This window comes from Lynx rufus, unplaced genomic scaffold, assembly GCF_022079265.1.
Source record: "Lynx rufus isolate CCGP_SWC_20201006 ecotype Redwood Valley unplaced genomic scaffold, mLynRuf1.p SCAF_4, whole genome shotgun sequence".
Taxonomy (NCBI): Eukaryota; Metazoa; Chordata; class Mammalia; order Carnivora; family Felidae; genus Lynx; species Lynx rufus.
The window spans coordinates 19791667-19811634 of NW_025814856.1; the positions used below are offsets into that span (position 1 = coordinate 19791667).

General features: G+C 40.2%; 1 protein-coding gene across 2 annotated transcripts in view; it reads left to right on the forward strand.

Annotated features, from left to right (window-relative positions):
- Nucleotides 1-19968, forward strand: part of RAD54L2 (RAD54 like 2) — a 111346-nt gene that overhangs the window by 33822 nt on the left and 57556 nt on the right. For both annotated transcript variants that reach the window (XM_047096191.1, XM_047096192.1), the window contains one exon: nt 14420-14612. In XM_047096191.1, coding sequence (XP_046952147.1) covers nt 14474-14612 — 139 coding nt within the window. In that variant the 5' untranslated portion in view covers nt 14420-14473. The remainder of the gene's footprint in view (nt 1-14419; nt 14613-19968) is intronic.

Genomic DNA, 19968 nt, shown 5'->3' on the forward strand with positions numbered 1-19968 from the left:
CTTGGGTTTTACTAATTCTGAAATTTGAAATGGAATGTATTTCATAGTTCTTGATCAAGGTAACAGCAACACTAAAGCAGCATTTGTAAAATGGCACAAGTTCTTTCCATACTTTTATGTTAGTGGCATTTTTTAGAAGCCTGTCCAAGCTCAAAATATGTAATTATTCTTATAATTTCAATATTTTATTTATTATAGAGAGTTTATTTATTTTTTTTTTTAAACATTTTTTTTTTCAACGTTTTATTTATTTTTGGGACAGAGAGAGACAGAGCATGAACGGGGGAGGGGCAGAGAGAGAGGGAGACACAGAATCGGAAACAGGCTCCAGGCTCTGAGCCATCAGCCCAGAGCCCGACGCGGGGCTCGAACTCACGGACCGCGAGATCGTGACCTGGCTGAAGTCGGACGCCCAACCGACTGCGCCACCCAGGCGCCCCGAGAGTTTATAAATAACTACAGTTTGTATAGTACTAATATCAAGTCAAAAATATACATAGAAGCCTGCCTCGTATGTCATATCCAAACTAGTGTAAAAAATAATGTTATGAACTTCATTAAGAGCAGGCACATTTGGAATGTGAAGAGGCTCACTTGTCAGAATTGTTTGTTGTGGAAGCTATTGTTTTTTGTTTGTTTTTTGTTTTTATCTTTAGTTAACGGGAGAGATGATTAGGAGATTCCGGAACTCCTTGTGATGTGGAGGGTTCAGTAGTTTCTTGATTAGCTTGGCTGAGTGGCAGCTCTAGCCCTGCATTTGTAACTAGGCCAGTGCCACCATTGACTTAGCTGGGCCTTTCATTCAGCTCCCTGTGATGTGACAGTGAGTTGCACTCCTTCTTGTATGCTGTGGTGAGCAGGAGGGAAGCTTAGCTCCTCATCCTGTCCTTTTTCTATCACTTACTACCTTTCTGTTTTTCATGCATTTGTATTTTGCCCATGGTGCTGGGGCAATGTCCACTTGAGAACAAGCCACAAGAATGAGTAATAACTACTTGTTAAGTAAAAGACCAGAAGATTGGAACTTCCTTAACTTTGCCCAAACCCAGCCCTGGAGTGTGTCCTTGAGATTTGGCAGTTGTCTCTAGGTGTTCCACTTTTATTCTTCACTCTCAATCAACTAGATTATTCTTGGATGGTGGATGCCAACTTTTGTAGGTTGGCATAGTGAGTGCTGATGCGACAGAGGCTTGGTTTAATTCCAGGGCAGCCTCGCCCTGGTTAGAGAGCAACTGTGCAGGCCTAGACTGTACCCTTAACTGCACTAGGGTACATGAGTATCTTGGGCACCAGGGATCAAGTATGTTTAGTGTGATTAGGGAAGAAAATACATTGTAAATTTCCTAGTGGGACAGAAACATTTTTTTTTTTTTGTATTAAGGGTATCATTTTAAATTATGATTAGATTTGATTTGGTATTTTTATTTACTCACATGCTACAGACTTCTTTGGTGTCCCCAAATGACACTGTTATTGATTCTTTCTGTTTTGGAGTCAGATAGTCTTATGGCTTCTTGCTCTGCATCATTCTTTGAGGCATGTATATTGTATCATTTCCACAATGCCTGGCAGAATGTCTTTATTATGTCATACATAGGCTTTGGACCGAATTAATTGCTAGCCTTTCTGCCTTTTCTTTTGACCATTATTTCTACAAAATAACTATCAGCTACTTTTTTCTTTGAAGTATTTCCTCAAGCTTTTTGTTCATCTCAGTCCGTGACCTTTATCCCCTCTATCATTATAGTATCTCATGGCCATAAGATTACTATGTGGATTATTTTGATCTATTGTACCTCCAATATGGTGTAATGAAGTTGTGGCCTTGCCTCCATGGAATAAGCATCTTTTTCTGAAGAGTGATGAGTACATGGTTTGGTGTATGTACCCACACAAGCCATGTTGCAGTCTTTGAGAGATGGCCTTTCTTCCCAAGGGTTAATGTCCATTTTTACATCATTTCTGTTTACAGAGATGAGGTTTCCCTGCAGGTCCCCTTCTTACTTGCAAAATCTGTAGCCTGAGTTTTGTCCAGATTCCATATGCTTTTCCTCAAAGAATTATAGGAGTATTAGTTTGAAAGAAGAAGCTTTTTTTCTACTTCACTATATTGGCTTTAGGTCAAGTACACACTCTTTTTCCTCCACCTGTTTTTGCTAATGTTCAGATGTCACTGTTTTTGTCAATATTCATGTCCAGTGTTAGACCAGAGAGAGACTTATAGGGCACGTTTACTTAAGTAACTGGTTCAGTGGTATGAATCTTAAGCTACTTATTTCTTTAATGCTGAAGTGTGTGAAGTGTGTGTGTGTGTAAGAGCCTAAGAAACTGGGCACAGGTTGAATAACCTTGGCCATAAAGTAACAGTGAAATATGTAATCTAGATAGATTACATAAGTCTCCTTAGAAGATTGTTCAAAATTGGGCCACATCTACACAAAGAAGGAGGACAAGCTGGTGAGTCCATTTTCTACCTGCTGGTGGGGTGCTGTTTGTTTATGACATTGACCAGACCTAGAGCCTTCCAGAGGGAACCCAGGTGAGACTTGCCTCAGAGATGATTCCAGTTCCTGCTGGGCTCCCGAGGAAGAGGGAGAGAGGCCTACCCCCTACCAAGAGGACATCCTGTCTGTGCATGAGGATGCTGGGAGGCTTAATTTAATTAGCCTTTTTAACCCTATGTTTTTTGTGTCTTAACGGAAAGGAAGTTTCATACTAATTTGTTACTAATTAACTATAGAGAATAGTCAGCTAGGTAATCCTTCAAATCTATACTTTGAAAGAAGGTATTTTTGTACTTGGTAAGTGTTTAAATCTTTGGAAAACTAGGAATAGATAATTTTATTCTCTTTTTCACTGTCTTTTAGAAGGTTGTTTATTTATTTTTGCCACTAAAGACTTCATTGGTGTATTTCCTAAAGACATTTTCTTATATAATCACAAAATAATTCTCAAGATCAGGAAATATAATATTGATATAATACTATTGTCTAAACCATAGTCCATATTCCATTGCTTCAACTATTCTCAGTTCTGGCTTTTGTAGCTCTTTTCTTCCCCAGATCCAGGATCTCATCCAGGATCCCATGTTGCATTTAGTCTCCTCTAATCTGAAATTATTCTTCAAGAATTATTTTATGTATATGGTGGGGTATACACGGTTAGCCCCTGGATTCTTGTCTTCTAGTTCATATTCTGATCCTTACTTCCTCATGGCATTCTGGAGAAAGGTGCTGCCACCTTGAGAAAAAAGGGATTGTATTTGAATGGAACTCATTTTGATTCTTCTACATTTTGGTAGCTACTAATAGATTTGGCAGTCTAAGAGGGTGTGTTGGCCAAGGGAGGTATCTAATAACAGGTGATGGTTAGACTCTATATGTAATTTGAACTGCTTGCATTACTAATGATCCTCATTGGTTCTGCTAGTTTTTCTTTACTCTCATAATCAGTTTTTATTATCCGTTGGAAATATAGAAAATAATGCATATTTGATCGGTGGTTCTTTTCCTTTTTTGTGATTTGAGAGGTAAATGCAGTATGGATTCCCATTTACAAATCCCTGTGCCATTTAATAATTTAAGTCCACTGGAACTGTGACGTTTAGTAGTTTAAAAGTGCAGGCTACCTCTTGCATTGAAGTAAATACCACAGTTTATTTTTGCACATGTGAAGTCAAGAAATAATAGATCTTCAGACTTTTTGTTGCACTTTTTACTATGGTTTGTCACTTAAATCTTTATGGCACCGGGATATTTCCCAGTACCAAAACCAATTCTCTGATTCTCCAGATACCAAATGGGTGTCCAACAATTCATTTCTGACACTATTCCAAGTTAGCAGAGACCTAAGGCTAAGGACTCAGTCCCATAAGACTTTCCCCTACTTCAGATGCCAGTTGTAAGTCCTTGGCTATCCATAATTCTGACTGACCATAAATTAGGGCTCCCATGACCCCCTTCCTTAGGCTCAATAATTTGCAAGAATGACTCACAGAACTCAGGAATATACTTATGTTTACTGGTTTATTTGAAAGGACACAGCTCAGAACAGCTAAGCGGAAGAGATGCATAGGGCAAAATATGGGGGAGGAGTGGCATGGAGTTCAATGCCTTTTCCAGTTGTGCCATTCTCCCAGCGTCTCAGTGTATTCACTGACTCAGAAGCTCTCTGAATCTCAGTGTTCAAGAGTTTTTATAGAACTTACTCTCCAGCTCCCCATCTCCCATCTTGGGAGGTTGGTGGGCAGGGCTGAAAGTGCCAGTCTTTTAGTCACTTGGTCTTTTTGGTGACCAGTGCCATCATGAGGCTGTCTAGGGGCTCTACCCTAAGTTACTTTGTTGGCACGGATTCAGCTGTTATCACAAGAGGGCTCAGGGTAAACAGCAGAAGACACTCCTGTCACTCAGAAAATTCTAAGGGTTTGGGAGCTCTGCCAGGAACCAGGGAAAAGGACCAAGTATATTTTTGTTTTGTACCAAAGGCACCATAGGAGTATGCACCTGACTAGTCTTACCATTCACTTTAGAACTGTGAAGAGTGGAGCCAGATGAGTTTACTTACATTGGTGTGCCTGGCTGGCTGGCTGGCTCAGCTGGTAGAGCATGTGACTCTATTTTTTTTTTTTAATGTTTATTCATTTTTGAGAGATGGAGAGAGACAGAGTGTGAGTAGGGGAGGGGCAGAGAGAGAGGGAGACAAAGAATCTGAAGCACACTCCAAGCTCTTAGCTGTCAGCACAGAGCCTGATGCGGGGCTCGAACCCATGGACTGTGAGATCATGACCTGAGATGAAGTCGGATGTTTAACTGACTGAGCCACCCAGGCGCCTGGAGTATGTGACTCTTGATCTCAGGATCGTGAGTTCAAGCCCCACGGGGGGTGGGGAGCCTACTCAAAAAAAAAAAAGCATAGAAACGTTTATGTCTTTAAGGAGCTTAGCTTAGCACACAGAGTGCCCAAGTTACTGGCAAAGCTAAATCAAAAACTTGAGTAAGCATGTAAATACAGTGATATTAGTATATCATATTTTTCCTATAGAATATTTTGAAAATATGCATGTGTATCACAAAATAGTAGTTATCCATTAAAATTTTAGTTAATTGGTAGTAGATACCAATTTAGGAAAAACATAGTATGCAACCTGTATACCATGTAGTTATAACTATTTAAAAATGAATGACAACTGAAAATCTAAAGCAATCAACATCAACTCAGCAAATTAGTGGCTATTTGCATTATAGAAGGATTCATGTAGAGTTCCTGCTATAGTTTTATTTTTAAAAGTTTTGATTTATTGAAATGCTACTAGCACAGAGCTTTTCAGGACTGTATCTGGTACATAAGTTGACTAGATATGGAGAGATCTTCCCCAAAGTTGGTGCTGAATGTTTGCAGGACTATGAAGGGCAAACCATCCCCTCTGTGCTCAGCTTGTGTTTGTCTGAGTTTGAAGACAACCAGGCTTGAGCTCCATGGCTCTGTAATAGTTAGAAACTCCTAAGAGAAAGGAAGAGCCTCAGAGGGCTGGGGCTTTGGGAACAGACTGGTCAGGGACAGTGGAGGTGGTTGTAGATAGAGGGAGTTGGAGAGATGAGACACTGGCCATGATTTGGCTTCTCTCCAAGCCACTTCAGTCTTACCGTCTAGTAGATAAACCCGACCTGCTTTTAGGCTGATCTGCACTCAGGGCTGGTTTGGGCCTCAGCAAGCCTAGGGAAAGTAGGCCAAACATGCCCCCACCATGTAGATCCTTATCTCTGTCATCCTCACTTTAAGAATTGAGAGCTGTGTGGAAAGAGATACAGGGGTCACAAGTTGAATGGTAACATATTTAGCCAGAATTGCTTTTACTCTGTATTCAGAGATCCAGGGACCTTACTTTTATTTTTAATTTTAATTTTAATTTTAATTTTCATTTTCATTTTCATTTTTACTATTTTTATTTTTATTTTTTTACTGCCCTTAGATTATACTGATGGTTTAAAATGTACATGTGGCGTGTGTGTGTGTGTGTGTGTGTGTGTGTGTGTGTGTGTGTGAGAGAGAGAGAGAGAAGAGAAGAGAGAGAGAGAAGAGAGGGAGAGAATTTTTCAGAGCCCAGATTCCTCTGGGGAACATTGGCTATGTCACATAGCCTTCTCACAGCCAAAGCTGTCACTGCTGCTTTAGTTCATATCTTACCAACTCAATTGTTTGCTGCCCTCCCTCCCCCCTTTTTTTCCATCTGACTGCATGGAGAATTAAATGAGCCTTTAATTTGCTCCTCTCAGCAGTGGCCTTCTAGAGTTTTACTCCTACTTATTCAAAATACCTGGGACTGACCCTGCAGGGATGCGCTGCTCAGTGACCTCTTGGATGAAGAACCTAAGTCAGGGAGCAAACACAAGAAACCTCAGCCCTTGGCCATTTTAAAGAGGTTGGGGATTATAGTAAAAGTAAAAATTTGACTTTTCAAATGTAGTATTAACTTTAGTCACTGAGAAAGTTTGCCCTTGATGCTGAATTACATCTATAAAATAACCTGTATACCATTAATATATCAGATTAATCTTGTACTTTTTTATCTGAATACAGTATGGAACTGTCCAGATATTTTTTGTTGTTCATGTAATGTGATTGTTTGTTACATTTTTTTAAGTGCTAATTTTTCTTTATGATACCTGAAAATATGGACTCTAAGACTATAGATTTCAAACTATTTGGTCTCAGGATCCTTTTATACTCTTAAAAATTATTGAAGATCCCAAAAAGCTTTTGTTTATATGGGTTATAATGGTTAATCTTCACTGTATTAGAAATTAAAACAAATTAAAAATATCAATTTCTTTAAAAAGTAATAAACTTGGAGCACTTGGGTAGCTCACTCAGTTAAATGTCCAGCTCTTTTTAAATTTTTAAATTTATTTTATTTTATCTATTTTTTATTTTTTAAAATTTACATCCAAGTTAGTTAGCATATAGTGCAACAATGATTTCAGGAGTAGATTCCTTAATGCCCCTTACCCATTTAGCCCATCCCGCCTCCTACAACCCCTCCAGTAACCCTCTGTTTGTTCTCCTTATTTAAGAGTCTCTTAGTTTTGTCCCCCTCCCTGTTTTATATTATTTTTACTTCCCTTCCCTTGTGTTCATCTGTTCTGTGTCTTTTTTTTTTTTTTTTTTTTAATTTTTTTTTTCAACGTTTATTTATTTTTGGGACAGAGAGAGACAGAGCATGAACGGGGGAGGGGCAGAGAGAGAGGGAGACACAGAATCGGAAACAGGCTCCAGGCTCTGAGCCATCAGCCCAGAGCCCGACGCGGGGCTCGAACTCCCGGACCGCGAGATCGTGACCTGGCTGAAGTCGGACGCCCAACCGACTGCGCCACCCAGGCGCCCCTGTTCTGTGTCTTAAAGACCTCATATGAGTGAAGTCATATGATATTTGTCTTCCTCTGACTAATTTTGCTTAGCATAATACCCTCTGGTTCCATCCACATTGTTGCAAATGGCAAGATTTCATTATTTTTGATTGCCGAGTAATACTCCATTGTGTATATATACCACGTCTTCTTTATCCATTCATCCATCAATGGACATTTGGGCTCTTTCCATACTTCGGCTGTTGTTGATAGTGCTGCTGTAAACATTAGGGTGCATGTGTCCCTTTGAAACAGCATACTTGTATCCCTTGGATAAATGCCTAGTAGTACAATTGCTGGGTCGTAGGGTAGTTCTGTTTTTAATTTTTTGAGGAATCTCCATACGTTTTCCAGAGTGGCTGCACCAGTTTGCATTCCCACCAGCAGTGCAAAAGAGATCGATCCTCTTTCTCCACATCCTCGCCAACATCTGTTGTTGCCCGAGTTGTTAATGTTAGCCATTCTGACAGGTGTGAGGTGGTATCTCATTGTGGCTTTGATTTGTATTTTCCTGAAGATGAGTGATGTTGAGCATTTTTCATGTGTCAGTCGGCCATCTGGATGTCTTCTTTGGAGAAGTGTCTATTCATGTCTTTTGCCCATTTCTTCACTGGATTATTTGTTATTTGGGTGTTGAGTTGGATAAGTTCTTTATAGATTTTGGATACTGACCCTTTATCTGATATGTCCTTTGCAAATATCTTTTCCCATTCCGTCGGGTGCCTTTTAGTTTTGCTGATTGTTTCCTTCACTGTGCAGAAGCTTTTTCTTTTGATGAGGTCCCAGTAGTTCATTTTTGCTTTTGTTTCCCTTGCCTCCGGAGACGTGTTGAGTAAGAAGTTGCTGCAGCCGAGATAAAAGAGGTTTTTTCCTGCTTTCTCCTCGAGGATTTTGATGGCTTCCTGTCTTTTACGTCTTTCATCCATTTTGAGTTTATTTTTGTGTACGGTGTAAGAAAGTGGTCGAGGTTCATTCTTCTGCATGTCGCTGTCCAGTTTTCCCAGCACTGCTTGCTGAAGAGACTGTCTTTATTCCACTGAATATTCTTCCCTGCTTTGTCAAAGATTAGTTGGCTATACGTTTGTGGGTCCATTTCTGGGTTCTCTGTTCTGTTCCATTGATCTGAGTGTCTGTTTTTGTGCCAGTACATACTGTCTTGATGATAACAGCTTTGTAGTACAGCTTGAAGTCCACCAACTCTTGATTTTAGCTCAGGTCATGATCTCATGGTTCGTGAGACTGAGCTCTGTGCTGACAGAAGCATTCTTGGGATTCTCTCTCCCTCCCTCTCTGCCCCTTCCTCTCACTCTCTCTCAAAATAAATAAATAAACATTAAAAACAATTAAAATAATAAATTCAATATGTATTAAATAATTTTTAATGAAAAATAATTGTTTTCCAAAAGAAAAAAATTAGAAGAGTTGAATTGTTTGACACATTTGAAAATTTGAAAATGTCTGATTGAATAGAGATAGCTAGATCCTCAGATCTGCTTCTACATATAATTTGTTGTCACTTATTGTTTTGTTAATTTACTGTATTGTAGAAGTAGATGAAGAAGGCAGGTGGAAAATGGATGAGTGTTTTAATAGCCTTTTCAGGTAATTGTGGGTATTCTTTAATACTGTATCTAAACTCTGACAAGTGGTAGTTTCTTCAAGGTAATTGTAATATGGAATTCGAAACCACATCCAGGAACTTCTTGTATTCTATTACATTAAAATCCATTGGTCTGTCTTGCACTTCGGATGGTTCTTTAACCCATGTATGATTTTGACTTTGTGGCTCCCTTGAAAGTGTCTTCAGGACCCCAGGGGTCCCTGGACCATCCTTTGAGAACTGCTGTCATATAATCTGGAAGGGATCTTGAAGATGAACTAGAGTCCATCTCTCTCCTGGCTAGAATAAGAGGGGTAATGGAAGCTGAGGGAGAACTGATTTGACCAAGGTCATGCAGCTAGTTTCCCATAGAGCTATGGCTAGAATTTAGGGTTTTGTTTTGTTTTGTTTTGTTTTCTCTTTTAAGAGAGACAGAGACAGCTTGAGGGGGGAGGGGCAGAGAGAGAGGGAGGGAGAGAATCCCAAGCAGGCTTTGCACTGTCAGCACAGAACCTGATATGGGGCTCAAACCCACACACCATGAGATCATGACCTGAGCCGAAACCCAAGAATCAGACGCTTAACCACTGAGCCACCTAGGCATCCCTGGAATTAAGATTTCTTGACTGATTCTGTAAACATGGCTCCAGTGCCTCTGTTGTGCTTTGTGCTGAGTCCCTGGGCCTGGCCCCACTGCATTGCCTTTTGGGGAGAGTTGTCTCCTGTGGCTTTCCTCCTTAGAGCCCTGAATGTTTTGTTCACCTTCTTTTCCTTATTTTGTCTTAATTAAGCTCCACATTGCCAAAAGTCTCATTAATAAAATATTTCAAGCTGTGTCACTTTCTAGCTCTGTACCTGCTTTGTGTGTATTAAATGTGTTCTTAAGTGACTGAAAGGTTATTAAAAGGCATTTGGACTACATGTATGCATTGGGCTTTTGTCTTGCCCAGGAAATAATTTCAGAGATCCACAGTTGATCTCTCAGCAGACTGGAAGAATCTTGTTGATACCCCGTGAGTACTGGAAATGGACTGAACTCTTTTTTTAAAAAGTCTTTGAATTATATAAATTGCTTGACTAATGTGTTTCTTTGAAGTGTTGCCTAAAGTTTTAGACTGAATATTTTCATGCTTTTAAGACTTCATACCCCTTGCAAATTAGCATAAATGCATGGTTTTGTTTATACTCCTAATGGAAAAAGAAGTGTACATGGCACTCACTGTGGAATTGCTTTGAGATAATTTGAGGAAATGTAATACAACTCAAGGTTACCAAAATTAATGAGGACATGGCAGTTTGGAATGGTTTCTTTTATATCAAACATAGCATCAGGATGCTGCCAAGGACCTCTGAAATTGCATGGGCTGCCCCACAGTGGTGAGGCAGTATGTGCCCACAGTTCTATGATTTTAGTGTGCACTCTCCAAGCATGGTCTGCTTTGTGAACAAAGGCTTTGCTAGTATGTGTGTGTGTCTTTGTGTTTTTCTCTCCTGTGTATTCTCCTCCCCAGGGGTGTGTCTTAGGGCTCTGCCCGCATGATTAATTTCACTGATTCTTAGCCAGGCACCACTCTATAGACAGGTGACATTGTTTTTGAACTTAGCAGGGCAGAGGAACCAAATTTTCCTTTACTCTCAAGGCTGTAAGGGGCTGGCCTGGGATTGGCTGTGGGTTTCTTCATAACTATATATAGTCTCTTTTAGCAAACACAATATATTAAACTGTAGACCTTAACATATTACTTAGGGATTGGATATTTACTTTTCAGAGTGATTCTTTTTAGAGTTTCTTTAAATAGCTAGTTCTCTAGTTTCATTAAGATAGAATTTGATTCCCAGAATTTGCTTTGTAGGAATACAGGTCCTCATTAAGGTGTAGCACACCCATAATCACTCTCCTAGCGCTCCTCTTCCCTGGAGGTTGAGGCAGTGTTTCACATGGGCTGAGGAGCAAATGAGGGAGATACATTTTTTCCTTATCACCTTTTTCCTCACCTCTTACAGTTCTACTGAGAGCTGATTTCTTGAATCAGGCTGTCTGTGTTTGAAAGGCTGTGCCCACATGGAAGTGTTTGTATGTGTGGATACCCTTATAGACAGAATGTAATTGACTGTGCTGCTGCCCCCCAAGGTTAACTATTCCTCTGACATTTTCCCTTTGTTGCTTTTTTTTGTTTTTGTTTTTTGATGTTTATTTATTTTGAGAGAGCGCGCATGCATGTGCATAAGCAGGGGAGGGCCAGAGAGAAAGGGAGAGAGTCCTAAGCAGGCTCCATGCTGTAAGCCCAGAGGCTGAACCGTGAGATCATGACCTGAGCTGAGATCAAGGGTCAGACACTTAACCAACTGAGCCACCTGGGCATCCCTGTTGCTTTTTTGAAGGAGATCAGTAACAGCAAAACCTGCCCTTTGAGTCGTTGGTATGATTTTGAAGAGTGGAGAAAATTCATTTGTGTCATCTCTGTAAAGAAATTTTAGTGGCTCTTGCAAGGTAGGGAAAGAGAATAAACAAATTTGGTGGGATTTAAGAAATCTATCACTCTCCACTTTATTCTGTTATGGGCATCTGATGGCCTGGGTACTATTTTATTTTTAAATAATTTTATTTTTTTATTTTAACATTTATTTATTTTTGAGAGACAGAGACAGAGCGCGAGCAGGGGAGGGGCAGAGAGAGAGAGGGAGACACAGAATCTGAAGTAGGCTCCATGCTCTGAGCTATCAGCACAGAGCCTAATGTGGGGCTTGAACCCACAAACCGCAAGATCATGACCTGAGCTGAGGTCAGACACTTAACTGACTGAGCCACCCAGGTACCCCTGGCCTGGGTACTATTTTAAAATGTCCTGTACTTGAAATGTTTTGAGTAGGGGCCTGGACCAATGTCTCAAATTCTAGTAGTATGTGTGGTTGTTGATTTTTTTTTTTTTAAGTCTTTTTTTATTTTTAAGAGAGAGAGAGAGACAGAGCTTGAGTGGGGTAGGGACAGAGAGAGAGGGAGGGAGATACAGAATCCGAAGGCTTTGAGGTGTCAGCACAGAGCCCGATGCAGGGCTCAAACTCACAAACTGTGAGATCATGACCTGAGCTGAAGTCGTATGCTTGACTGACTGAGCCATCCAGGCGCCCCTGGTTGTTGATGTTTAATTGATATTTGCTTCTATCTATTAGGAGCTTGGGACTGAGGTTATTTTGAAGATGTTTGTTAACTAGGTTTACAGGAGGCTTCTCATTATTATTGTTTACCTCTAAGTGATTGTCATTCTTCCACAACTACACAATTTCTTCTCTGAAATGACAGACATTCAGATTACATTAAGGTGCTTGCTAATTAAAAATTGTCTTCTAAAAGCCACTCCATAATCAACCAAACACACTGTAAGCAAAACACTTATCTCAAGCAGTCTAGGATGAACCAGAGGGGTTATGCTGATTATAAACATTGACTTCCACATACAGAGTAGCTGCTGTTGAGTTATCATCATTACTCATCTTCAGAATAATTTTCATTTCCAAAGCTGCTGACATCTAATTGATTTACTACTTCCTTTCAAAACCTAATGAACTTAAAGATATAGGATAGTTATTCCCTGAGAAATTTGGAATTTGTCACTCAGTGAATGGTGGCTCAGCATTAGTTATATTAATCTGTATTTGTGGAACACCTTTTTTCCCTTGCCTTAATACACTTTGTGCGTGTTTTGGAAGTGCGTTATTAATGCAAAAATTTTAATTTTATTACTAAATCATTTCATAGATTTTTTTTTTTTTTGGTTTCATTGTCTTGAGAGGCTAAGTGCATGACCCACCAGGACACATACACACTCATAATTCCTGTGGCTTTTAACTGAACAGTCTTGAACTTAAATTCTAGCTTTCTAGAACTCTAAAGGATCCAGTTTACTTCATTTTGTTTCAGGAGGACATAAAAATTCTGTTTCAAATTGTGTCTGGACCTTAATAAGAGATTTCAGTTCTGCAATAGTTTTTGTGTTGAATAATTAGAGACTTGTATTTTAGTTTTTATTTTGGAGATGGGAGGAATTTTAGGATAACCTGATTGTGGATGTGGTTGTCTGTAGCAGTTTGTCGTATAAAAGATTATTTATTTTGTGTTCTTCCTCCACATTTTATTATGAAAAATTTGAAATATACAGAAAAATGGAAAGAATTGGTCAGTGAATCTTTATGTTAACATTTTGCTATATTTGCTTTATCTCAGAGCAGTCTTTACCTTGTTTTTGTCCCCCTCAAGAAGAAATGACTTTTATAGCTGATAGTAAAGTAGACCAAGTGAGAGCAAAAGAGTGAGACAGACAGACATGCACAGTGCCTGGCACATAGAAGAGTTAATAGAGCAAGTTGGCAAATGAGGGAGCGAACGTGAATGAATGAATTGATCTAAATAGGACGTGCTTCCAGCTCCAGGCCACAAAAAAACAGTTCTCAGCTAAATACCTGCCCTTAGGGATTTACTGTTTGGTCTGAAGGTGAGAAACCGCAGAAGGCAAACCACTTTGCCAGGTGACCCATGTGAAGGCTTCAGTGAAGGTCAGCATAGTCAAGCATGGCTATTGGAGTTCAGAAGCAGGAATATGATCCCAGAAGACTGGGGCAGTTGACCAAGACTTCTTGGAAGAAATGGAGCTGGAATTGGGCTAAGAGGTAGGACAGAACCTGAGAGCAGAGATGGGCGCAGGGGCATTCTGGCCCATGGGGAGCCTGAGGTTCCCCACATACTTGGGAGGAGTGGGAGTGTGCTAAACCGCCAGCTGCCTGCTGGAAGCCTTCTATTCAGGTGGTTAGAGAGTGGACTGCCTTCTGGGTAGTGCTCCAAGGCAGGACCTGGCCCTGCTCTAGGCAGTACCCACTCACTCCCTGTTCCTTGAGTACTCCCAGTTACTCTCACTCCTGGGCTCTGCCCTTGCTGCTCACTCTCCATAGAACACACTCTCCCCAGATGTCTGTGTGTCTCCCTCTTCTTCTGGCCTCTGTTCAATGAGAACCTCTCCCTGATCTCTTTCTGGCATGCACCAGCTTCTTAGCACTGCCCAACATGCTTCCTACTGTGTCCCCAAAGCCTAGTATAGTGCCTGTGATTATATATCTATAATGTGTATTTGTATATGTATGGATAAATAGAAATATAGAGAGTTGATGCTCAGGAAGTTGAAGGAATGAACAAATGGTAATTCTGAGGCATAGAGTGTGTTTGGTCACTTTAAGATATTTTCATGTCCAAGCAGCTAAGAGAAACTTGAGCTTCTCAGGGTTAGTGCACTTGTGAGGAAGGTGGAGATTCGGGTATGGTTAGCTTGCCCTTCCAGGGCATTCATCCTTGGCATTTTCTCTTTGAAAGAATCCTGTTCCTAAGTGAAGCCCTTGGTGATTCTGATGCCTCTTTTCTTTCTTTCAGGACCCCTGCAGTGTACCATGAGTCGGTAATGCCCACTGAGGACCTCTGGGAGCCATGTCAGACGAATCCGCCTCAGGGAGCGATCCAGACCTGGACCCGGACGTGGAGCTGGAGGATGCGGAAGAGGAGGAGGAGGAGGAGGAAGTGGCAGTGGAGGAGCACGGCAGGGATGACGCGGAAGACCTACTGGATGGTGAGTGGCTCTACTGAGTGACATGGGTTGTCTTTTCTTTTCTTTTCTTCTAGTGGATTTTTTGCTGGAAGAGCATGGTATTTCCAGTTGGATTTCTTAGGTCATCTATTGTGAGAAGGCAGACACTGGTTGCATAGCAACAATTAACTCATATGCTCTTTCTCAGGAAGTGAATTGTTGTTCCTCTATCTAGGCCTCACGTTAGTGCTGGAAGAACCTTTAGTATTTAACTCATCTTTGACAGACATGTGGATTCAGATTCAAAGATTTGAGAGTAGAGCATACTTGCCCGAGTCATGGAGAAATCAGTAGCAGAGTCCTTGTGGCAAGACTTTGTGGTCTGAGGGTCATGGATTCATCAGATGGCTACAGGAAGGTGTGGGGGTAACCGTGAGTTTCCTGAAATTATATGTTCTATATATTATAATTAAATTAAATTAAATTATATAGTAGAACTAGGAAAATGTGCTACTATTCTTCTCCAGATTCTAGGAGAATGAACATCAATTTTGTTTCTTTGCTGCTGGTACTGTCTTCAGTTCTCATTCATCCTGACAGTTGTCACGTGGTTCAGGGATCAGTTTTTCCTCATTTATACTGTTTAGGTAGTCTCTGCCCTATTTCCACTTCACCTCTGGCAGGGAAATTACCATTTTATTTATTTATTTTTCCTGATATCATTTGCTGTCCACTGTAATTCAGTTGGAGTCTCCCAAGATGGTACTGTAGTTCCTTTCTATATAAAGTAGAATAAGTAGAAATAATGGAAGATAGTGTGTGCTGGCACGGTATACCATCATACTGTCTTGCTTTGGTCTCATGGCTCTTAAGATGGCATTAGAGTACCCCTGGTATCTGCATCACTTTTTGCTTTTTATCATTTGGGTTCTCAGAATTATATTTCAGCTACCCCCTAGATTCATGTCAGGTTTAGATTGGATTTTAGATGTTGCTGGTGGGTATAATGGATATATACACACAGTTTTCCCTCTTGGCTTCTTGGAATTCTGGTTTCCTTGTTTGGTTCTTAATTATTAAGACAAAACAAAACATATTCTTCTGTGCACTTTATTATTTATTTAGAAGCGGCAAGATTTTTTAAAATTATTTTTTAATGTTTATTAAAAAAATTGTTTTTAATGTTTATTTTTGAGAGAGAGAGAGAGAGAGAGAGAGACAGACAGACAGACAGAGACAGTGGGAGCAAAGTAGGGGCAGAGAGAGGGAGACACAGAATCCAAAGCACGCTCCAGGCTCTGAGCTGACAGTACAGAGCCTGACGCAGGGCTCAAACTCAGAAACCGCAAGATCATGACCCGAGCTGAAGTCGGGTGCTTAACCAACTGAACCACCCAGGTGCCCCTAGAAGTGGTGAGAATTTAATTGTGATTTGTCACAGCTGTGTAACTGGAGGGTTTTTTTTTGTTTGTTTGTTTGTTTTTACTATTTATACAACTCTCAGATGAAACAATTTTTTAAAAATTTGAAATGACTTATTTTTATTGCCTTTAAAGTTCCGAGTGTTAAAGTATTTGGTGAGTACTTTTTCTCTTGCCTTGCCAGGGTTATCTAACTTCTTGGAATTTGATTAAGTATCCTTTTGATGTTTCACTGTAGTGTTAGAGCTGTGCTCACCCAAGCACTCCCAAATGGAAGTGATACTTGTGTTACTTGTGGAAATTCTGCCCCTGTTTTAGAGCTCACAGTTTTCCTGGTTCTCTCATTTTGAACACTATGAAATTTTGTTGAAACATCTGAGACATGCCTGTCTGTTCAGTCTTGCCTTTCCTGCCTTGGCTTGCTGGTCATCTCACAACCTTAATGGGTAGAGCGGCCCGCTATTCTAAAATTAGGAATAGCTATGAATAGTCTTAGCTGGTATAGTGTGATGTGGCCTTTTGTTGTCTTGGAGCAGTCTTTCTCAACCTGGGATGATTTTACCTCCCAGGGGACAATTTACAACGTCTGAAAACAGTTTTGATTGTCACGACTTCTGGGAGGTGGGGGAGGAATGCTACTGGCATCTTGTGGGCAGACCAGGGATGCTGCTAAACATCCTACATTGCACAGGACAGCTCCGTCCTACACACAGTTATTGTGGCCAAATATCAATAGTGCTGAGATTGAGAAACACTTTCAAAAAAGAAATTATTACTTCAGCTTTTTTTATTTGAAGTTTCATCTCTATTGGATAACAATAACTCACTTTTATAGTGCTTCTTCATCGTTTACACAAACATCTGAACAATCGTACTAACCTTTTCAAAGAACTGTCTTTTGGCTTTGTTGATTCTCTTGATTTGTGTATGTTTTCTTTGTAATTTCTACCTATAATAATCTTCCTTCTACTTCTGGCAGTACTTTCAAACTTCTTAAGAATGTGCTTACCTTTTTTTCCTAATAAAAACAATCAAAATTATAAATTTCCCTCTAAGTACTGCTTTAGTCCATCCCCTCACAAACATTTTGACATACTTTATCCTACTTTATCTTGATAATCCTATCTGTTAGGCAGAGCAGATACATTTTAGGGATGAGGAAACTGAGGCTTAGAAAGGCAAATGGCTTACTCAGTATAACTTTACAAGAAAGTGGCGGAGCTGGGCCTTTGGTTTCCGAAGTGGTACTCCTTTTTCAAATCCATGTTGCTTCTGAGACTATAGATTCATATCATTCCCTACCTGTAATGGGTTGCTTTCTCTCTTAGTTTGTACTTTAAGGAAAGAAGTTGATTGGTAATACTGTTGACTAGAGATGAGAGAACAATTAGAATAGCATGAATAATGGCAAAGTAGAAGGGCAAGTATGGCATATGCTAGAGAATGGTGAGCTATCTTGTTTGATGTAGAATTGGACACATTAGGGGGATGACCAGAGTGAGACTGGAGTGGTGGCCTGGAATCAGGTTAGGAAGGAGTTTAGAATTTGTTTTATAGGCAGCATGGAATTGACGGAAGTTTTTACTGGGGAGCATTCATTAAACCTTTGATTTTTAGGAATGTTGTTTTAGCAGCATGAAGAAGAGATGGCCTATTAGATGGTGAAGACCAACTAGGTCTGTGTTAGAACTTTACAGAAAGGATTAATGAGGATTTGAACTGTTTGGATCAGTTGACCTACACAGGAGTATTAAATGGTCAGATTTGTAACAGTGGAATTTATAGGACTTGGTGACTTACTTGATGTGTGAGGCAGGTTGAAGATGGAATAGGTAAAGCCTGGGAAGATAATGAAATCTTTACAAAGGTGGGAAGAATGGTATAGGGAGTGGGGGAATTAGAGATGTAGCTTTGCTACATTAAATTGGGGCATTATCTCCTCCTTGATACTGACCTTTGAACGTTGACTTGTGGGGTAGTAGTCTGAGAATAAGGAGACTTTGGCTCTTGGGGAGTAGCACCATGATTTTGTCTTTAAAAAGGTAGAGAGAAAACAGTGCTTTCCATTTCTAACACATTAGGGGCTCATGGCATGTTGTGAAACATTTTTGATTGGTTTTTGTTTCCCCTGTTTGTTTTTTCTTTTTCTTTTAGAGAGAAAGAGCAAGAGAGCGAGAGAGCATGTGCATGAATGGGGGAGAAGGGCAGAGAGAGGGAGAATCTCAAGCAGGCTCCATGCTCAGCATGGAACCTGACATGGGGCTCAATTCCCTGACCCTGGGATCATGACCTGAACTGAAATCAAGAGCATACCCTCAACTGACTGAGCCAACCCACGCGTCCCTCATTCCCCTGTTTTCCTTTTCTCCAGATGTCTGTGTTGAGTTTTCTCTATTCTCTTGGAACGGTGGGAGAAGTTGGATGTCAGCACCTTACGGGGTCTCTGATTATCAAAGGTAGAGGTTCAAAACCTGGTGTCTCTGGGAATTGGCTTTCCTCATGCAAAATGTTTTTCTGGTTCAGTATTTTCTTCTAGCTCAGCTTCAGGTCCAATGTCTTGCCCCAGATAAAGTACTTAGAAATATTTAGATGAAGGGAACTCCTAGAATAATCTAGTCTTTACAAAAAAAGTTCATTTTCAGTTGCTGCTTAATGTGTATTCCAGTGGATGTATAAGTGTCGCACAGCTGGTATCTGTCACAGAGTCCTATGTTTACATGGCTTTGTAAAAAGATCTTTCTTTGCCTTGGTGGTTCATTAGCACATTTGTTTTCCTCAGCATCACTCCACTATAAGCCTTCAGTGCAACTGTAAGTGATGGAGTTTAGACCAAGAGATATTTTCAAGGGTTTTCCTGTCTATACAAATGGCAAAGATCTTAACATCTGTTTCCCCAAGGTAGCTTCTTGTCCTCTTGCAGCAGGGAGACAGGGAGAAAAATAGCAAGAAACCTGGTCCTGAATATGCACTAGTGGTTGGGTGGGTGGAGGGGATGCTTAAAATTTAAACTATTAATTAACAAGGACTTCATGTGTTTCTTATTAACATTCATCTGGATTAATGGATCCAATTCCTGATTTCACTTGTTCTCCAAGTGAATAATGAATCTTAGTTTAAAAAAAAATTTTTTTTTAAGTTTATTTATTTTGAGAGAGACGGAGACAGCATGAGTGGTGGAAGGGCACCTAGAAAGGGAGAGAGAGAATCCCAAGTGGGCTCCACGCTGCCAGTACAGAGCCCAATGTGGGGCTTGAACCCACAAAGCAGTGAGGTCATGACCTGGGCCAAAACCAAGAGTCAGACGCTTAACCAACTGAGTCACCCAGGCACCCCTGAATCTTAGTTAATAATATGATTCCCCTTTCCATTACCACTTGCACTTCTTTTAGGCTACCTTTATTCTTGTGAAATATTTGCAAGGAAAAGCCAGATGTCCCATTTCTTTCCTACAGTATTTTTACTTTATTACCTGTGCCAGTTTCTCTGGTCTTTGCTTGGTTCTCCAGGAGGATTCTGGGGCCACCACCACTCTTTTCTTCTGAGAGCATTCTACTCATCCAAGCTGTTTGTCCCATGTTGTGAACAGCCTCATTAACCTAACACAAGAGTAGGGTTTTTCTAATGGAATATTACTAGAAAACAAACCAAAGCCCCAGCCAGAAACTGCAGACTTAAAGAACTTATTTGTTACTCTAAGAATGATTGCTTGCCAAAGGGTTTCATTTCCAAACTCATTTCCTTAGGCCGTGGTAGGCATACTGGGAGTTTATGAAGCTTCAGGATGAACATGACAAACCTTGTTGGAGTGCCAGTTTTATCAGGAGATAGGTGGAGTGGTGTTGGGGGTTGGGGGTTAGTACTTTGGTAAGGAATTTTTAAAAATTGTAATAAAAATTAGGCATAGAAAATCATTCATATGCATTTTTAAGGTAAAATAAGATTTTTTTTTTTTCAAATAAATTTCAGAGTTTAGAATT